General features: G+C 42.5%; 1 protein-coding gene across 12 annotated transcripts in view; it reads left to right on the top strand.

Annotated features, from left to right (window-relative positions):
* mapk10 (mitogen-activated protein kinase 10) overlaps positions 1-18,752 on the top strand; it is a 115,199-nt gene that overhangs the window by 26,547 nt on the left and 69,900 nt on the right. For 9 of the 12 annotated variants that reach the window (XM_014138910.2, XM_014138907.2, XM_014138909.2 and 6 more), the window contains exon 2: positions 13,604-13,675. The exons of 1 other annotated variant lie outside the window; for it this stretch is intronic. In XM_014138910.2, coding sequence (XP_013994385.1) covers positions 13,604-13,675 — 72 coding nt within the window. Of the gene's footprint in view, positions 1-13,603; positions 13,703-18,752 lie in introns of all 12 variants that reach the window. 2 more of the 12 variants (XM_014138912.2, XM_014138911.2) reach the window with 2 other exon arrangements.

Raw genomic sequence — 18,752 nt, 5'->3', positions numbered from 1 at the left:
GTGTCCAGGAAAGCCCAGTGGCCTAACTACCGTTTGCAGGAAGGCCCAGTGGCCAAGCTACCATTTCCAGGAAGGCCCAGTGGCCTAGCTACCGTTTCCAGGAAGGCCCAGTGGCATAGCTACCGTTTCCAGGAAGGCCCAGTGGCCTAGCTACCGTTTCCAGGAAGGCCCAGTGGCCTAACTACCATTTCCAGGAAGGCCCAGTGGCCTAGCTACCGGTTCCAGGAAGGCCCAGTGGCCTAGCTACCGTTTCCAGGAAGGCCCAGTGGCCTAGCTACCGTTTCCAGGAAGGCCCAGTGGCCTAGCTATCATTTCCAGGAAGGCCCAGTGGCCAAGCTACCATTTCCAGGAAGGCCCAGTGGCCTAGCTACCGTTTCCAGGAAGGCCCAGTGGCCTAGCTACCATTTCCAGGAAGAAAGTGGCCTAGCTACCGTTTCCAGGAAGGCCCAGTGGCCTAGCTACCGTTTCCAGGAAGGCCCAGTGGCCTAGCTATCATTTCCAGGAAGGCCCAGTGGCCAAGCTACCATTTCCAGGAAGGCCCAGTGGCCTAGCTACCGTTTCCAGGAAGGCCCAGTGGCCTAGCTACCGTTTCCAGGAAGGCCCAGTGGCCTAGCTACCGTTTGCAGGAAGGCCTAGTGGCCTAACTACCGTTTCCAGGAAAGCCCAGTGGCCTAGCTACCGTTTCCAGGAAGGCCCAGTGGCCTAGCTACCGTTTCCAGGAAGGCCTAGTGGCCTAACTACCATTTCCAGGAAGGCCCAGTGGCCTAGCTACCGTTTCCAGGAAGGCCCAGTGGCCTAGCTACCGTTTCCAGGAAAGCCCAGTGGCCTAGCTACCGTTTCCAGGAAGGCCCAGTGGCCTAGCTACCGTTTCCAGGAAGGCCCAGTGGCCTAGCTACCGGTTCCAGGAAAGCCCAGTGGCCTAGCTACCGTTTCCAGGAAGACCCAGTGGCCTAGCTACCGTTTCCAGGAAGGCCCAGTGGCCTTGCTACCGTTTCCAGGAAAGCACAGTGGCCTAGCTACCGGTTCCAGGAAGGCCTGTATGAAATCTGAGAAATGGATAAGTATTGTTTACAGTGCCATAGTCTGTACACTATGTCGATGGCCACTGTAGTTAGTGTAACAGGAACACATATTTTTCATTGATTCAGGCTACCTTTATTCAAGGTATATACAGTAGATAGGTTCAAGTATCCTGTCTGAATAACTGTCAATGATGAGAAATAGCACATTCGCAAGGTGGGACTCTCAATGAGAAATTTTCAATCGGTTTAGCTTTTATCAGAACTGTGGGTGATAAGAGCCCCCCCCCCTCTGTCTCTGTCTCTCTCTCTCTCTCTCTCTCTCTCTCTAGGTCTCTGTCTCTCTCTCTCTCTCTCTCTCTCTCTCTCTCTCTCTCTAGGTCTCTGTCTCTCTCTCTCTCTCTCTCTAGGTCTCTGTCTCTCTCTCTCTCTCTGTCTCTGTCTCTCTCTCTCTCTCTCTCTCTCTCTCTAGGTCTCTGTCTCTCTCTCTCTCTCTCTCTCTCTCTCTAGGTCTCTGTCTCTCTCTCTCTCTCTCTCTCTCTTTCGCTGCCTCTTTTTTTTTCTCTCTCAATCTCAATAAGATTGTGACTCTGGTACCAGTGAATGTCTCCCTAGACTACCTCGTACAGCATTAGTGTGAACATGATTCAGACAGAGGTGGTTGTTTGAGCTGTTTGAATGATTCCAGTTACAGTTTTTCCCAATTGTTTACACGCTAAAACTGGCCCATGAGGCACAATGACCCAAACCTGTAACACATTTAGTAGAACTATACACCAAATCTGCAATACTACTGGCACATGACTTGCTTTACACTCAGATTTTAATTATATAACAAACATTTGGCAAAACACAACACACAATTCTCTAACTTTGGCACAACCTTCCCAACTAAAATGTATTGTGTGCAAATGAAAAGCACCACTGTTCAGCTAAGATCAATTACCAATTGATCACTTTCTATCTTCAAACACTAATTATAATGCTCACTTTGCAATCGAACCTTTGGTATGGATAAAAAGGCCACAGGTGAGTGCACAGGTGAGTGGAAGTAAACTTGCCAGAGAGAGGTGGAGGTGGAGGTGAGGTAGACGTAGAGGTGGACCAAGAACAAGGATAATAATCTCTGATGAAATTCAAGTGACTATGGTGGACCATGTGGTCAACCATGATTTGACCTTTAGAGAGGCTGGGCAGAGAGTGCAGCCCAATCTAAGCCACTTCACCGTAGCATCCTTTGTCCGGACGTTCCAAAATGAGAATAGACATGTACTGCAAATCTACTACTTTTACTACTTGACAGTAGAACATGAAGCACAATAAAAAGTGTAGATTTCAATACAAACTGCAAGGGGAAACAAAGTAAATGTTTCATGTATTACTGTATATATGAAATTGGGAGCTATACTACTTTGTAACATGTTTATCTTGCATACTGTATTACTGTAGTGTTTACTGTACTGTATGCTATTTAGTTTTTGTAGAACTGAAAGACGACCACGTATGTGGTGGTAGAACACGTCTATTTACCAGACAAACAGGAAGCTGCCATTGTCCAAATGGTAGTTGAAAATAATGCCATAAGACTGCGGAAAATCCAACAACAGATTATTGAAAGCCTTGCCATCTTCCATAACATCAGAGTGAGTTTATCAACCATAGCCCGCATCCTTCAGAAACACCATCTCCAGATGAAGCAAATCTACAGAGTCATATTTGAAAGGAATTCCCAAAGAGTGAAGGATAAACTATGAATATGTGCAAGTAAGTAATGTACTAGTATTACATTCTTAAAACATTAGAGACTCATTGATGTTGCCAGTGAACTTTACTATACAGCAATTACAGTATTTACTGTCATTTCAGAGAATCCTTGGAGTTGGATGTACGTCCCATCGCCCCAGGAACTCATATTCATAGATGAGGCTGGATTCAATTTAGCGAAGACGAGGAGGAGAGGAAGGAGCATCATTGGTCAATGTGCCATCATTGAGGTACCTGGCCAGCGCAGGGGAAATGTCACCATATGCGCAGCTATGAGCCACAATGGGGTCCTCCACCGCCATGCCACCCTTGGACCATACAACACTGTCCATCTCCTTCATTTCCTGAACACCTTACATGTCGATCTTTACCAGCCAGAGCAGAGAGGGTCAGGTGATCCTGAGAAGCAAATGTTTGTTCTAACTTGGGACAACGTGAGATTCCATCGCATTGCTCAGGTCCGCAACTGTTTCCATGACCATCCCAGCTTTACAATTCTCTATCTCCCACCATATTCTCCACTTCTCAACCCCATTGAGGAGCTGTTTTTCAGCATGGCAGTGGAAGGTGTATCATCGCAAACCCCATGAATGTATGGCCGTTCCCCAGGCAATGGAGGAGGCTGTCGTGACATTCCAGTCCTGTCGGGTGAATGCGTCATGCCAGAAGATATTTCCTCTGCTGTCTGGTCAAGGAGAACATCACCTGTGATGTTGATGAAAATCTGTGGCTGGACCAAAACAACAGATATGACTGATTTTGTTTTCACAATGGAGTATTTGTTTCTTGACTGTATTTTGACTGATTCTTTATCTATTCTGTACAATTGATCTAACATACTGTCACGCATGTGTGTAGAAACGGACCAAGGAGCAGCGTGAATATCGTTCCACATATTTTATTATAATGTGAAACTATACAAGACATACAATAAACAATACAACAAACCGTGACGACAGAGGTGCAACATGCACTAACTCAAAATAATCTCCCACAAAACAAAGATGGGAAAAACAACAACTTAAATATGATCCCCAATTAGAGACAACGATGACCAGCTGCCTCTAATTGGGGATCATCCAAAAAACCCAACATAGAAAAACAGAAACTAGACCCAAACAACATAGAAATATTAAACTAGAATAAACCCCCCCAGTCACGCCCTGACCTACTCTACCATAGAAAATAAGAGCACATAATGGTCAGGACGTGACACATACAGTACAGCAGTACAAAAGTACTATTTTTCTGTCCTTTGCATATGCAAAATATATTTACTGTATGTTTGCATTTTTACTGTGTGTGTGCTTACAGTACGCTGTTTGACATGTATTGAGTCATGTTGAAATATAAAACTAACATTTTTGCATTTGTGTTCCTTTCTTGTTTAAGTACACACAGACAATATACAGCATAACAACAACATCTTAGTCTTTACACTGAAATAGGTTCTGATAGTAGTGTTTTGAATATGTCACATTAGTGTGATCTCGGTTGTCAGTAAGTTAGATTCATTTGATGTGTGTCTCATTTGTATCCAGAGTTTCATTTTGAGCAGGGACTACATGATTTTGACTGCTGGGTTTCATTTTGTAAGATGTCTGGGGTTTGGCTAACTGTTTTGTGTTTAGAGTTTTGAATACCTTCAAATCAAATTGTATTGGTCACACACACATGTTTAGCAGATGTTATTACGGGTGTAGCGAAATGCTTGTGTTTCTAGCTCCAACAGTGCAGTAATATCTAACAAGTAATATCTAATAATTTCATTCACAACAATACACACAAATCTAAGTAAAGGAATGGAATTAAGAATATATAATTATTTGGACGAGCAATGTCAGAGTGGCATAGACTAAGATACTGTAGAATAGGATAGAATGCAGTATATACAGTATATACTAATGACATGAGTTTCAGCAAATGTGTTAACAATTGGGAAAAACTAATATTCCAGTGGGGAAAACACTAGCTATCGTGACTGTCATTCTGACTGTCATTGTGACTGCCATTGTGATTGGCATTATGACTGCCATTGTGATTGTCATTGTGACTGTCATTGTGATTGTCATTGTGACTGTCATTGTGATTGTCATTGTGACTCATTGTGATTGTCATTGTGACTACCATTGTGATTGTCATTGTGACTGTCATTGTGACTACCATTGTGATTGTCATTGTGACTACCATTGTGACAGTCATTGTGACTGTCATTGTGACTACCATTGTGATTGGCATTATGATTGTCATTGTGACTGGCATTGTGACTGTCATTGTGACTGCCATTGTGATTGGCATTATGACTGCCATTGTGACTGTCATTGTGACTGTCATTGTGATTGTCATTGTGACTACCATTGTGATTGTAATTGTGACTGTCATTGTGATTGTCATTGTGACTGTCATTGTGATTGTCATTGTGACTCATTGTGATTGTCATTGTGACTGTCATTTTGATTGTCATTGTGACTGTCATTGTGATTGTCATTGTGACTGTCATTGTGATTGTCATTGTGACTGCCATTGTGACGGTCATTGTGACTGTCATTGTGACTACCATTGTGACTGTCATTGTGACTGCCATTGTGATTGTCATTGTGACTGTCATTGTGACTGTCATTGTGACTACCATTGTGATTGTCATTGTGACTACCATTGTGACAGTCATTGTGACTGTCATTGTGACTACCATTGTGATTGGCATTATGATTGTCATTGTGACTGCCATTGTGACTGTTATTGTGACTGCCATTGTGACTACCATTGTGACTGCCATTGTGACTGTCATTGTGACTGTCATTGTGACTGTCATTGTGACTGTCATTGTGATTGTCATTGTGACTACCATTGTGATTGTCATTGTGACTGTCATTGTGATTGTCATTGTGACTACCATTGTGACAGTCATTGTGACTGTCATTGTGACTACCATTGTGATTGGCATTATGATTGTCATTGTGACTGCCATTGTGACTGTTATTGTGACTGCCATTGTGACTACCATTGTGACTGCCATTGTGACTGTCATTGTGACTGTCATTGTGACTGTCATTGTGACTGTCATTGTGATTGTCATTGTGACTACCATTGTGATTGTCATTGTGACTGTCATTGTGATTGTCATTGTGACTGTCATTGTGATTGTCATTGTGACTCATTGTGATTGTCATTGTGACTGCCATTGTGACTGTCATTGTGACTGCCATTGTGACTGCCATTGTGACTGTCATTGTGACTGTCATTGTGACTGTTATTGTGACTGCCATTGTGACTACCATTGTGACTGCCATTGTGACTGTCATTGTGACTACCATTGTGTCATTCATTGTGACTGTCATTGTGACAGTCATTGTGACTGTCATTGTGACAGTCATTGTGACTGTCATTGTGACTACCATTGTGACAGTCATTGCCATCAGAGTTGTAATATCCTATGTCTACAGATGGCTGTGATTTTGCATCTGGAGATCTACCTGTGCTGTGGTGTATCAGTGTCAGTTTAGACCTAGATTAAAAGCAAATACTGTTTCAGTGATAATAGGATGCCAGGTTAAATACACTGTTTGGACATTTTAATTCCTCTCATGCAGTCAATGTGCAATTTGTAACTCACTGCACGTTGTGAAATGGCTTGTGTGCTCTGTGTCACATCTACAACTACAATAGTCAAGTCCTCCTCCCCACACCTGAACACAGATATCCAGTGTCCAAAGCACAGGAATTCAGAGCATTGTATTGTGTTGTATTGTGTTGTATTATGCTATGTTGTATTGTGTTGTGTTGTGTTGTGTTGTATTGTATTGTATTATATTATATTGTGTTGTATTGTGTTGTATCATATTGTGTTGTGTTGTATTATATTGTGTTTTATTGTGGTGTGCTGTATTGTGTTGTGTTGTATTGTGTTGTAGTGTATTATATTGTGTCGGTGTATTATATTGTGTTGTGTTGTGTTATATTGTGTTGTGTTATATTGTATTGTGTTGTATTGTGTTGTAGTGTATTATATTGTGTTGTAGTGTGTTGTAGTGCGTTGTACTGTATTATATTTTATTGTGTTGTATTGTGTTGTGTTATATTGTGTTGTATTGTGTTGTAGTGTATTATATTGTGTTGTATTGTGTTGTAGTGTATTATATAGTATTGTGTTGTAGTGCGTTGTGTTGTATTGTGTTGTAGTGTATTATATTGTGTTGTATTGTGTTGTATTGTATTATATTGTGTTGTATTGTATTATATTGTGTTGTATTGTGTTGTAGTGTATTATATTGTGTTGTATTGTGTTGTATTGTATTATATTGTGTTGTATTGTGTTGTATTGTATTATATTGTGTTGTGTTGTATTGTGTTGTATTGTATTATATTGTGTTGTGTTGTATTGTGTTGTAGTGTATTATATAGTATTGTGTTGTATTGTGTTGTAGTGTATTATATTGTGTTGTAGTGTATTATATTGTGTTGTGTTGTATTGTGTTGTATTGTATTATATTGTGTTGTAGTGTATTGTATTGTGTTGTAGTGTATTATATAGTATTGTGTTGTATTGTGTTGTAGTGTATTATATTGTGTTGTATTGTGTTGTAATGTATTATATAGTATTGTGTTGTAGTGCGTTGTGATGCGCTTCGTGGAACAATACTTGCCCAGGAAAACTGTTTCATTACTTGTGATTACATAGACATAGAATGACTCTCTTTGCGTAATCTATTCATTCATAAATGTCAACCCATTTCCATGGTGTTACACCTGCTGAAAGAACATGGGCTTTCAGAGGCTGACCCACACACTGTATCGGAGAGACAGAGACATAGTCATCTCTTTCTCACTGTATAAGAGAGACAGAGTCATGGGAGAGTCATCCCTTTCTCATTCCTTAATTCTTACCTCCCCTCCCTTCTATCCCTCCCACTCCCCATCTCCCTTACCCTTACCCTCTCCCTCCGACACCCCCCTCTCTCTTCCCCTCCCCCTATCCCAACTCCCCCTCTCTCTCCCCTTCTACCGTCCTCCTCCCTCCCTCCCTCCCCACTCCGACCGCCCCTCTCCTTGACAGCCTCATTGTCTCTGTTTTGAAGGGCAGCCATCTCAGGAATCTGGAATAGAGCCTTGACATAGGCTGCGTCCTAAATGAAACCGTATTCCCTTTAAAGTGCACTGCTTTTGACCACTGTATAGGGAACAAGGTGCCATCTGAGATGCACGCATTGCCGTAGAGGGTTATATTGGTTGTATAGGATTTGATGGCAGTGGTTATAGCTGACAAAGTAATGTCATTATGCAGCCAATTGTGGACTACAGAGAATGACAACCCTCACTACAGAGAATGACAACCCTCACTACAGAGAATGACAACCCTCACTACAGAGAATGACAACCCTCACTACTGAGAATGACAATCCTCACTACAGAGAATGACAACACTCACTACAGAGAATGACAACCCTCACTACAGAGAATGACAACCCTCACTACTGAGAATGACAACCCTCACTACTGAGAATGACAACACTCACTACATAGAATGACAACCCTCACTACTGAGAATGACAACCCTCACTACAGAGAATGACAGCCCTCACTACAGAGAATGACAACCCTCACTACAAAGAATGACAACCCTCACTACTGAGAATGACAACCCTCACTACTGAGAATGACAACCCTCACTACAGAGAATGACAACCCTCACTACAGAGAATGACAACCCTCACTACTGAGAATGACAACCCTCACTACAGAGAATGACAACACTCACTACAGAGAATGACAACCCTCACTACAGAGAATGACAACCCTCACTATTGAGAATGACAACCCTCACTACAGAGAATGACAACCCTCACTACAGAGAATGACAACCCTCACTACAGAGAATGACAACCCTCACTACTGAGAATGACAACCCTTGCTACTGAGAATGACAACCCTCACTACAGAGAATGACAACCCTCACTACAGAGAATGACAACCCTCACTACAGAGAATGACAACCCTTACTACAGAGAATGACAACCCTCACTACAGAGAATGACAGCCCTCACTACAGAGAATGACAACCCTCACTATTGAGAATGCCACTAAGTAATATTCGAACATCTTCCATTTTGGTAATTGGTTGGTGCTGTCTGAATGTTTCATAATGTCTGAAATATAAAGCACTTTTTCTGGAATAATTTTCTGAATGTATATATTTTTTTATGTCTTGCGCTGTCCGCCTGTGTTCCAAATGGTACCCTATTCCCTATCTGGTGCAATACTTTTGACTAGGGCCCATAGGACTGGTCAAAAGTAGTGCACTACTGTATGTAGTGAATAGGGTGCCATTTGGGACTTAGTTCTTGGTTTCCCCACAGGGGGTGAGGTGGGGGAGACAACTATGCCTACAGCATATACCAGGAAGTAATCAACATATTAGCATATTGTCTGACTCCTGAATGACACCAGCTAGATATTCTTAGAAGGCTTTTTCTTCCGAAGAGGAACCCTTTGTATTAAATGAAATTACATTTCAATCCCACTGCATTCCACTGTGGATCAAAAAACTTTACCCATCAAACTGTATTTCATCAGACCCTCAAACTGTATTTCATCAGGCCCTCAAAACTGTATTTCATCAGACCCTCAAACTGTATGTCATCAGACCCTCAAACTGTATTTCATCAGACCCTCAAACTGTATTTCATCAGGCCCTCAAACTGTATGTCATCAGACCCTCAAACTGTATGTCATCAGACCCTCAAACTGTATTTCATCAGGCCCTCAAAACTGTATTTCATCAGACCCTCAAACTGTATGTCATCAGACCCTCAAACTGTATTTCATCAGGCCCTAAAACTGTATTTCATCAGGCCCTCAAACTGTATGTCATCAGGCCCTCAAACTGTATGTCATCAGGCCCTCAAACTGTATTTCATCAGGCAATCAAACTGTATGTCATCAGGCCCTCAAACTGTATTTCATCAGGCCCTCAAACTGTATTTCATCAGGCCCTCAAACTGTATGTCATCAGGCCCTCAAACTGTATTTCATCAGGCCCTCAAACTGTATTTCATCAGGCCCTCAAACTGTATTTCATCAGGCCCTCAAACTGTATGTCATCAGGCCCTCAAACTGTATTTCATCAGACCCTCAAACTGTATTTCATCAGGCCCTCAAACTGTATTTCATCAGGCAATCAAACTGTATTTCATCAGGCCCTCAAACTGTATTTCATCAGGCCCTCAAACTGTATTTCATCAGGCCCTCAAACTGTATTTCATCAGGCCCTCAAACTGTATGTCATCAGGCCCTCAAACTGTATTTCATCAGGCCCTCAAACTGTATTTCATCAGGCCCTCAAACTGTATTTCATCAGGCCCTCAAACTGTATGTCATCAGGCCCTCAAACTGTATTTCATCAGGCAATCAAACTGTATTTCATCAGGCCCTCAAACTGTATTTCATCAGGCCCTCAAACTGTATTTCATCAGGCCCTCAAACTGTATTTCATCAGGCCCTCAAACTGTATTTCATCAGGCCCTCAAACTGTATGTCATCAGGCCCTCAAACTGTATGTCATCAGGCAATCAAAACTGTATTTCATCAGACCCGCAAACTGTATGTCATCAGGCCCTCAAACTGTATTTCATCAGGCCCTCAAACTGTATTTCATCAGGCCCTCAAACTGTATTTCATCAGACCCTCAAACTGTATGTCATCAGGCCCTCAAACTGTATTTCATCAGGCCCTCAAACTGTATTTCATCAGACCCTCAAACTGTATTTCATCAGGCCCTCAAACTGTATTTCATCAGGCCCTCAAACTGTATTTCATCAGGCCCTCAAACTGTATTTCATCAGACCCTCAAACTGTATGTCATCAGGCCCTCAAACTGTATTTCATCAGGCAATCAAAACTGTATTTCATCAGACCCTCAAACTGTATGTCATCAGGCCCTCAAACTGTATGTCATCAGACCCTCAAACTGTATTTCATCAGGCCCTCAAACTGTATGTCATCAGGCCCTCAAACTGTATGTCATCAGGCAATCAAAACTGTATTTCATCAGACCCGCAAACTGTATGTCATCAGGCCCTCAAACTGTATTTCATCAGGCCCTCAAACTGTATTTCATCAGGCCCTCAAACTGTATTTCATCAGGCAATCAAAACTGTATTTCATCAGACCCTCAAACTGTATTTCATCAGACCCTCAAACTGTATGTCATCAGGCCCTCAAACTGTATTTCATCAGGCCCTCAAACTGTATTTCATCAGGCCCTCAAAACTGTATTTCATCAGGCCCTCAAACTGTATGTCATCAGGCCCTCAAACTGTATTTCATCAGGCAATCAAAACTGTATTTCATCAGACCCTCAAACTGTATGTCATCAGGCCCTCAAACTGTATTTCATCAGGCCCTCAAACTGTATGTCATCAGGCCCTCAAACTGTATTTCATCAGGCAATCAAAACTGTATTTCATCAGACCCTCAAACTGTATGTCATCAGGCCCTCAAACTGTATGTCATCAGACCCTCAAACTGTATTTCATCAGGCCCTCAAACTGTATTTCATCAGGCCCTCAAACTGTATTTCATCAGGCAATCAAAACTGTATTTTATCAGGCCCTCAAACTGTATTTCATCAGGCCCTCAAACTGTATTTCATCAGGCCCTCAAACTGTATTTCATCAGACCCTCAAACTGTATTTCATCAGGCCCTCAAAACTGTATTTCATCAGGCAATCAAAACTGTATTTCATCAGGCCCTCAAACTGTATTTCATCAGACCCTCAAACTGTATGTCATCAGGCCCTCAAACTGTATTTCATCAGGCCCTCAAACTGTATGTCATCAGGCCCTCAAACTGTATTTCATCAGGCAATCAAAACTGTATTTCATCAGACCCTCAAACTGTATGTCATCAGGCCCTCAAACCGTGCTTCTTTCACATGCTTTGCTTGCTGTTTGGGGTTTTAGGCTGGGTTTCTGTACAGCACTTTGAGAATATCAGCTGATGTACGAAGGGCTATATAAAAATAAATTTGATTTGATTTGATTTGATATTTCATCAGGCCCTCAAACTGTATGTCATCAGGCCCTCAAACTGTATTTCATCAGGCCCTCAAACTGTATGTCATCAGACCCTCAAACTGTATGTCATCAGGCCCTCAAACTGTATGTCATCAGACCCTCAAACTGTATTTCATCAGGCCCTCAAACTGTATTTCATCAGGCCCTCAAACTGTATGTCATCAGGCCCTCAAACTGTATTTCATTTGGCAATCAAAACTGTATTTCATCAGGCCCTCAAACTGTATGTCATCAGACCCTCAAACTGTATTTCATCAGGCAATCAAAACTGTATTTCATCAGGCCCTCAAACTGTATTTCATCAGGCCCTCAAACTGTATTTCATCAGGCCCTCAAACTGTATTTCATCAGGCCCTCAAACTGTATTTCATCAGGCAATCAAAACTATTTCATCAGGCCCTCAAACTGTATTTCATCAGGCCCTCAAAACTGTATTTCATCAGGCCCTCAAACTGTATGTCATCAGGCCCTCAAACTGTATTTCATCAGGCATTTCATCAGGCCCTCAAACTGTATTTCATCAGGCCATCTCAGATCGTTTTCTGACCTCTCATGTTTCCTGTTCAGTAGTCGTGATCCATTATGCTAGATCAAAGCATAGGAGTGATCCAGACATTTATTAATTTTTTTTGTCTTGCTACCAGACATCAAATTGTACCCTTGAGATCCCTAGAACTGCTGGGGCTAAGTCTTTCTGTCTGAATATTTTCATACTGTGCATTGTCTTTATTTCTGAAGAGTTCCTACAATATGTTTCAGTACTCGTCATCTGAGCCAGAGCTCATCTCATATGTATTCAGATCTTAAGTTATTTATTTACCACAGTGTGAAATATTGAACCTGCCTGTTTATGAGTGTAGAACTGCTGCACTTGATTTTCATTGCCCATTGGTGGAGGTGGTGTAGTAGTGGGTTGGGGACAAGGACAGGTCTGGAGCTGCTTGGATTTCTTGGGGGTCTGATGGGCTGTTAAAGGGTTCATTGTGGTGATCAATCGATGAATGTTCACAAAGTTTAGGGACTGAGCTGTAAGCTACGTCAGACAGTCAATATGAAGTTGTTGAGGTCATCTTGAGTGTAGCTGTAATCTTTCTTTTTTGTAAGGCTCAGTATCTACAATACGACCCAGACAAGCTCCACCACATTCCCATAGAAACCTTAGGTAGCAACCACTCTCTGATCTCTAACCTCTGACCTCTGACCTCAAACCTCTGATCTCTAGCTTCGAAACTCTAAACTCTAACCTATCTGTAGTAGATGGCTGTACAGCTAAAACAGATCTGTGACCAGCTGTCTAAATACTCAGACTCTAGAAAGGCCCTCCTCTCCCTTGCAACCTCTGTTCCAGGTTCTTGCTGTAAGAATGTGTCCTCAGACAACCTACCCAGTAGTGAATAAAGAAATAAACCTCCGATCTCTAGTCTTTAACCTCTAGAGAGCTAGCCTCTAATCTCCAATCTCTAATCTCTAGACTCTATCCTCTAACCTCTAATCTCTAGACTCTAACCTCTAATCTCTAGACTCTAACCTCTAATCTCTAGACTCTATTTTCTAACCTCTAATCTCTAGACTCTAACCTCTAATCTCTAGACTTTAACCTCTAACTTCTAATCTCTAGACTCTAACCCCTAGCCTCTAACCTCTAGCTATATTCTAGTCTCTAATCTCTAGACTCTATTTTCTAACCTCTAGCTATATTATAGCCTCTAATCTCTAGCCTCTCCCCTCTCTCTGTTTGTGTCTTGCAGGTATTTATGAGGAGGGATTTCTTCTATTACTGCAGTGAACCTGTCCTGGATGTGAAAATAGCCTTTTGTCAGGTGTGTGTTCCTTACAGGTAAAATAAGGTACAGTATTCATACACTTCCATTTCCCCTTCATTAGCTCTGTCTGTTCTGTGTCTAAGATGAAGACCGTTCTGGTAGCCTGCCCCTGGTCTGTACTTTATGTGTTGTAGCTTGTCTGGGTTGGGCTCAATTCCATTTCCATTTAATCAATTCAGGAAGTAAACTGCCATTCCAATTCCAAATGTCTTCTTAAATTGACTGAATTTAAATGGTAATGAACCCAACCCTGAGTTGGGTACAGCATTTACAGAATGGGACAAGGCTTCCTCAATGATGCTTGTGAATACAAAACCAGCTAAGTGAAGGACAGAAACAGAAATGCACATGACCGGATTAACTATGTGTGCTTGTGATTCTAACCTGTGGCGTCATATCCTAAATTGCTCCCAGCAGTGCGAAATACTAATCATATTGACCCTTTGGTAAACATAATACACCTCACTGTTTTTTAGGTTTTTTTGCCTAATTGTTTACAGCATCACTCCCTGATCAAGAAAATATAAAGAAAATATAAATGAGATCATCTATAATTAGAGCTAAGATGCTCCAGTCTATTATAGGGAAGGATGGCAGGATGGAAGGATGGATAGTTGGATGGAAGGATGACAGGATGGAAGGAAGGAAGGATGGATGGATGGATGGATGGATGGATGGATGGATGGATGGATGGATGGATGGAAGGATGGATGGATGGATGGATGGATGGATGGATGGATGGATGGATGGATGGAAGGAAGGAAGGATGGAAGGAAGGAAGGATGGAAGGAAGAAAGGAATGATGGGAGGAAGGAAGGAAGGATGGAAGGAAGGAAGGAAGGAAGGAAGGAAGGAAGGAAGGATGGGAGAAAGGAACGATGGATGGATGGATGATGGATGGAATGAATGAAGGAAGGAAGGAAGGAAGGAAGGAAGGAAGGAAGGAAGGAAGGAAGGAAGGAAGGAAGGAAGGAAGGAAGGAAGGAAGGAAGGAAGGAAGGATGGATGGATGGATGGATGGATGGATGGATGGATGGATGGATAGATGATGGAAGGATCAAATCATATCAAATTTATTTATAAAGCCCTTCTTACATCAGCTGATATCTCAAAGTGCTGTACAGAAACCCAGCCTAAAACCCCAAACAGCAAGCAATGCAGGTGTAGAAGCACGGTGGCTAGGAAAAACTCCCTAGAAAGGCTAGAACCTAGGAAGAAACCTAGAGAGGAACCAGGCTATGAGGGGTGGCCAGTCCTCTTCTGGCTGTGCCGGGAGGAGAATAACAGAACATGGCCAAGATGTTCAAATGTTCATAAGATGACTAGCATGGTCAAATAATAATAATCACAGTGGTTGTCGAGGGTGGAACAGGTCAGCACCTCAGGAGTAAATGTCAGTTGGCTTTTCATAGCCGATCATTCAGAGTAGCTCTACCGCTCCTGCTGTCTCTAGAGAGTTGAAAACAGCAGGTCTGGGACAGGTAGCACGTCCGGTGAACAGGTCAGGGTTCCATAGCCGCAGGCAGAACAGTTGAAACTGGAGTAGCAGCACGGCCAGGTGGACTGGGGACAGCAAGGAGTCATCAGGCCAGGTAGTCCTGTAGCATTGTCCTAGGGCTCAGGTCCTCCGAGAGAAAGAAAGAAAGAAAGAGAGAGAATTAGAGAGAGCATACTTAAATTCACACAGGACACCGGATAAGACAGGAGAAATACTCCAGATATAACAGACTGACACTAGCCCCCCGACACATAAACTACTGCAGCATAAATACTGGAGGCTGAGACAGGAGGGGTTGGGAGACGCTGTGGCCCCATCCGACGATACCCCCGGACAGGGCCAAACAGGCAGGATATAACCCCAGGATATAACCATAAGGATGGAAGGATGGATGGAAGGATAAATCTTTGGAATGTACAGTGCCTTCAGAAAGTATTCATTCCCCTTAACCTATGTTGTTGTTTTACAGCCTGAATTCAAAATTCATTCAATTAATTTATATTCTCACCCATCTACACACAATACCCCATAATGACAAAGTGAAAACATGTTTTTACAAATGTTTGCAAATATATTGAAAATGAAATACAGAAATATCACATTGACATAATTATTCACACCCCTCCGTCAGTGCATGTTAGAATCACCTTTGGCAGCGATTACAGCTGTGAGTCTTTCTGAGTAAGTCTCTTAGAGCTTTGCACACCTGGATTGTACAATATTTGCTAATTATTAAAACAAAACAAAAAAATTCAAGCTCTGTCAAGTTGGTTGTTGATCATTGACAGCCATTTTTCAAGTCTAGCCATAGATTTTCAAGCCGATTTAAGTCAAATCTGTAACTACGCCACTCAGGAACATTCAATGTCGTCTTGGTAAGCGACTCCAGTGTAGATTTGGCGTTGCGTTTTAGGTTATTGTCCTGCTGAAAGGTGAATTCATCTCCCAGTGTCTGGTAGAAAGCAGACTGGACCATGTTTTCCTCTAGGGTATTGCCTGTGCTTAGCTCCATTCCGTTAATTTTTTATCTAGAAAAACTCCCCAGTCCATAGCAAATACAAGCATACCCATAACATAATGCAGCCACCAGTATGATTGAAAATATGAAGAGTGGTACTCAGTAATGTGTTGTATTTGCCCCAAAAATAGCACTTTGTATTCAGGACAAAATGGGAATTGCTTTGCCAAATGTTTTGCAGTTTTACTTTAGTGCCTTGTTGCAAACAGGATGCAGATTTTGGAATATGTTTTATTCTGTACAGGCTTTCTTCTTTTCGCTCTGTCAATTAGGTTCGTTTTGTGGAGTAACTAAAATGTTGTTGATCCATCCTCAGTTTTCTCCTATCACAGCCAATATACTCTGTAACTGTTGTAAAGTCACCATTGGACTTATGGTGAAATCGCTGAATGGTTTCCTTCCTCTCCGGGCAACTGAGTTAGGAAGGACACCTGTATATTTGTAGTGACGGGGTGTATTGATACACCATCCAAAGTGTAATTAATAACTTCACCATGCTCAAAGGGATATTTAATGTCTGCTTTTTTATTTTACCCATCTACCAATAGGTGCCCTTCTTTGCGAGGCATTGGAAAAGCTCCCTGGTCTTTGTGGTTGATTCTGTGCTTGAAGTTCACTGCTCGACTGAAGGAACTTACAATTATTTGTATGTATTTGGTATAGAGATGAGGTAGTCATTTAAGATCATGTTAAACACTATTATTGCACACAGAGAGAGTCCTTGCAACTTATTATGTGACTTGTTAAGCAAATTTTTACTCCTGAACTTAATTAGGCTTGCCATAACAAAGAGGTTGAATACTTATTGACTCAAGACATTTCAGCTTTTAATTTTATTAATTCCAAAACATTTCTAAAAACATAATTCCACTTTGACGTTATTGGGTATTGTGTGTAGGCAGTGACACAACATCTCAATGTAATCCATTTTAAATTCAGCTGTAACACAACAACATGTGGAAAAAGTCAAGAGGTGTGAATACTTTCTGAAGGCGCTGTTATCCGTCTTTAATAAAAGGTGTCTACAACCACCCCACTAAATTCAATAAACGATTGCAATTGCTGCAAATCTTTGTTAATTATGATCAAATGACCCGTGTCTGTTTAATTGTCAGTCGGCTGTTGAAAACCAGACCTCTTGATAGAACTGGACAGTCTAGAGCATGACTCTTCAACCTCTCCAGGAGGAACAGGCTCTGGTCTGGACTGGCTGCAGATAGCAGGACTCTTCAACCTCTCCAGGAGGAACAGGCTCTGGTCTGGACTGGCTGCAGATAGCAGGGCTCTTCAACCTCTCCAGGAGGAACAGGCTCTGGTCTGGACTAACTGCAGATCTCTCCAGGAGGAACAGGCTCTGGTCTGAACTGACTGCAGATCTCTCCAGGAGGAACAGGCTCTGGTCTGGACTGGCTGCAGATCTCTCCAGGAGGAACAGGCTCTGGTCTGGACTGGCTGCAGATCTCTCCAGGAGGAACAGGCTCTGGTCTGGACTTACTGCAGATAGCAGGGCTCTTCAACCTCTCCAGGAGGAACAGGCTCTGGTCTGGACTGGCTGCAGATCTCTCCAGGAGGAACAGGCTCTGGTCTGGACTGACTGCAGATCTCTCCAGGAGGAACAGGCTCTGGTCTGGACTGACTGCAGATCTTCTTGCTATAGTCTTATTCTCTTCAGAAAATGCATCCAAATGGCAGCCTATATCCTATATTGTGTTCTACTTCTGTCCATAGGTCTCTGTTCAAAAGTAGTGCACTATATAGTGATTAGGGTGCCTATTGGGACGCATGTACACTGCTCAAAAAAATTAAGGGAACACTAAAATAACACATCCTAGATCTGAATGAATGAAATAATCTTATTAAATACTTTTTTCTTTACATAGTTGAAAGTGCTAACAACAAAATCACACAAAAATAATCAATGGAAATCCAATTTATCAACCCATGGAGGTCTGGATTTGGAGTCACACTCAAAATTAAAGTGGAAAACCACACTACAGGCTGATCCAACTTTGATGTAATGTCCTTAAAACAAGTCAAAATGAGGCTCAGTAGTGTGTGTGGCCTCCACGTGCCTGTATGACCTCCCTACAACGCCTGGGCATGCTCCTGATGAGGTGGCGGATGGTCTCCTGAGGGATCTCCTCCCAGACCTGGACTAAAGCATCCGCCAACTCCTGGACAGTCTGTGGTGCAAGTTGGTGGATGGAGCGAGACATGATGTCCCAGATGTGCTCAATTGGATTCAGGTCTGGGGAACGGGCGGGCCAGTCCATAGCATCAATGCCTTCCTCTTGCAGGAACTGCTGACACACTCCAGCCACATTGCATTAGGAGGAACCCAGGGCCAACCACACCAGCATATGGTCTCACAAGGGGTCTGAGGATCTCTCTCAGTACCTAATAGCAGTCAGGCTACCTCTGGCGAGCACATGGAGGGCTGTGCGGCCCCCCAAAGAAATGCCACCCCACACCATGACTGACCCACCGCCAAACCGGTCATGCTGGAGGATGTTGCAGGCAGCAGAACGTTCTCCACGGTGTCTCCAGACTCTGTCACG

The sequence above is a fragment of the Salmo salar genome, chromosome ssa13, assembly GCF_905237065.1.
Source record: "Salmo salar chromosome ssa13, Ssal_v3.1, whole genome shotgun sequence".
NCBI classification, from domain to species: Eukaryota; Metazoa; Chordata; class Actinopteri; order Salmoniformes; family Salmonidae; genus Salmo; species Salmo salar.
Note: the sequence above shows the minus strand (reverse complement) of the source record. Positions and strands in the feature narration are given on the sequence as shown.